The following is a 2,898-nucleotide window of genomic DNA, read 5'->3' on the forward strand; positions in this document are numbered from 1 at the left end:
TACAACAATATGGAGAAGGAAATATTACTGAGATATTGAAGTTTTACTGCACCATTCTCCTCCGATCAGCAGGGGGAAAGCTAAAGCCAAGCAAACCCATAGACTTATATGCACTGAGAATCCGAATTCCACCTTACACCTCACTCCTTAACCGCGTTTTATAGCCTAAATATGTGCATAACAAAAAATACTCTTGCAATGCAACTGTTCTGAGGCCAGAGGCACTACAGGGGCACAAAGAGTTCTTTTCAAGGTTGGGAAATTAGCTTTTTTGTGTCTGTTATTACTAATATTATTAGAAATTATTTAGGTCAAGTCACATACATTCATCAGTCCATCTATTTTTCAAACATAAATGCTTTGCACTAGTCAACAGAGCTTTGCTCTGTATGGTTTCTAAAAAGTAATTATGATTTGGCCCTGTCAAAAATATTTTTTCTTGTATTACTCTGAGGTTTTATAATAATTATATAACATTTAGGAAAAAATATGCATCCTAACAATCCAGCACTGGAGGCCAGTATGGAAAATACTTCCACAGCCACCATGTATTTCCCTCTGGTGCTCAGATAGGCTGGGATCATGGCAATCCAGACACTGCAGAACACCAGCATGCTGAAGGTGATGTACTTGGCCTCATTAAAACTGTCCGGTAATGTCCTCACCATGAAAGCCAGAACAAAACTCACAGCTGCCAGAAACCCCATATAACCCAACACCGAGTAGAACCCGATAACTGACCCTTCATTACACTGAATGATGATCTTCCCAGGATAGGAGTCTATGTCATACTCTTCATAGGGAGGAGAAGCTGACAGCCAAATAACACAAATCAGAACTTGGACAGAGGAGCAGATTATGACAACAGAATTAGATATCTTCTCTCCAACCCATTTCCTCCAGTAGCTGCCGGGTTTGGAGGCTTTGAAGGCAATGCAGACAGTGATGGTCTTGGCCAGAACAGAAGAGACAGCGATGGAGAAGAAGATCCCAAATGATATTTGTCTCAGCATGCAGGTTATATTCACAGGCTGTCCAAGGAACAAGAAGACACAGAGGAAGCTGAGCAAGATGGAGGTCAGGAGGATGAAGCTCACAGTCCGGTTATTGGCTTTCACAACTGGAGTGTCCCGGTATAATATAAATAATATCAGTATACACATAGTTACAATAGAACACAATATGGAGATAAAATAAAAAGCTAGAGTGATGATGTCCAGCTCGTAGGAGAGATATTCATATGTTTTGGGATTACAGATCATTTTTCTTTTATCTGGCAACGTGTCAACAGGACATTTATGGCAGACATCACTGTCTGTGGAAGAAAAAAGAACAATATACACATTTTCAATTATTAATTTTGAATGAAATTTTCAATAACGTATTACATATCAGGTGTCTGTTCTTTAATAATTATATCTTGGTATTAAGTTATAATCAACAAGCACCTACTGGTAAGTAGAAGTGGTTTGTTAACAATGTATTATGACCTCTATGATTAAGCAACCCAAAGGTGAAATGCGTTGAGGGAGGGACAGGGTCTGGTGGATGGTGTTTTATATAATTAATTATTTGCTGTGGAGGAAATTTCATTAAAAAAGCGGTAGGAGCTGACAATGGTGCAACTATTTCTGTATTGATCTGCATTTGTTAGGTTATGTCCCTTTCAGCCTGGGCATCCGTGGCCAGTAGTAAAGCCATAAGTCCACCTTGAGCTGTTTGCTACTACTTTGGGGTTTGTGAACAAAGTGCATGAAACTAAGTGGAGCTTCAAGGTTATATTATTTCTAGAGTTTTGCCTGTGCTATGTGCAACACTGGGAAGACAAAGAGAGCTTACAGAGCAAAATTCATGTCTTGAGGGAAGGTTTTAGGTCTCTGGGGCAGTGGGCTGACTTTTCATTGGGGTATTTGGCTAAAAATAAGGAGAGGTGAAGGAGGATGAGTTAGAAAATAATGTGGGGGATAGATGAGACATGGGTCAGATCGTACTGGAGTGACTGGGATGACTGTACATCGAAAATGTACAGTCATCCCAGTCACTGGGATGACACAAAGATATGTAGGGCAATAACTTCTCATCAGAAAGACCTGAACAAATTAACAGAGTGGGCAACAACGTGGCGAATGAGATTTAACGTAGAGAAGTGTAAGGTATTACACTTGGGGGCAAAAAAACAGAGTTGTATAAAGTACTCCAAACTCATACTTGAGTAAAAGTACAAGTGCTCGATCAAAAAGTGACTTGAGTAGAAGTACTAAAGTATTCAACATTTTTTGTACTTAAGTATTGCAAGTAGTTTTTTTTTTAAAAATGTTGCTACTCAAGTACTGAAAGTAAAAGCACCAGTAGTTTTGAAAAAAAAATTGCTACTCAAGTACTGAAAGTAAAAGTACAAGTACTGTGTTATGTAGTTATTAAAGAAAGATGTCAAAAGTTTGAACATCATATTGTTTTTTATTATTTCAAATGCAGCTTTTATTTATACATACAGTAGCATTTATTTTTGTATGCGCTGATAATACACATGTTTTGAACTTCATGAAACCTGCCATCTACTGTTCTGGCAGTGGTAATTTTTATAATAGTAACGAGTAACTATGCAGCACAAAAAAAAATATCGGAGTAGAAGTATTGAAATCATCGAAAAAATGTAGTGAAGTAAAAGTGGAAGTAGGAGAAAAAAATTATACGCAAAAAACATACAGTAAACGTAAATTATGCTCTGGGGGAACCCCTGAGGGGGTTCTAGTGGAAGATAGACTAAGTAGTAGAATGCAATGTCAGGCTGCGGCTGGCAAAGTCAGCATAATATTAGCATGCATAAGGAAGGGGATATACTCCAGAGATAAAGCTATAATCCTGCCACTTTATAAAACCCTGGTTCAGCCACACCTG

At 38.3% G+C, this 2,898-nt stretch overlaps 1 protein-coding gene across 1 annotated transcript; it reads right to left on the minus strand.

Annotated features, from left to right (window-relative positions):
• Nucleotides 1–407: 407 nt before the first annotated feature.
• LOC309560767 (vomeronasal type-2 receptor 26-like) lies at nt 408–1,139 on the minus strand (the record flags this gene model as incomplete). The annotated part of the gene is made up of 1 exon (XM_082264421.1): nt 408–1,139. The coding sequence occupies exon 1, from the start codon at nt 1,011–1,013 to the stop codon at nt 408–410; it is 606 nt and encodes a 201-aa protein (XP_082120547.1). The 5' UTR covers nt 1,014–1,139.
• Nucleotides 1,140–2,898: the final 1,759 nt, after the last annotated feature.

Source organism: Pelophylax lessonae (assembly GCF_965119305.1).
Source record: "Pelophylax lessonae genome assembly, chromosome: 1".
Lineage (NCBI taxonomy): Eukaryota > Metazoa > Chordata > Amphibia > Anura > Ranidae > Pelophylax > Pelophylax lessonae.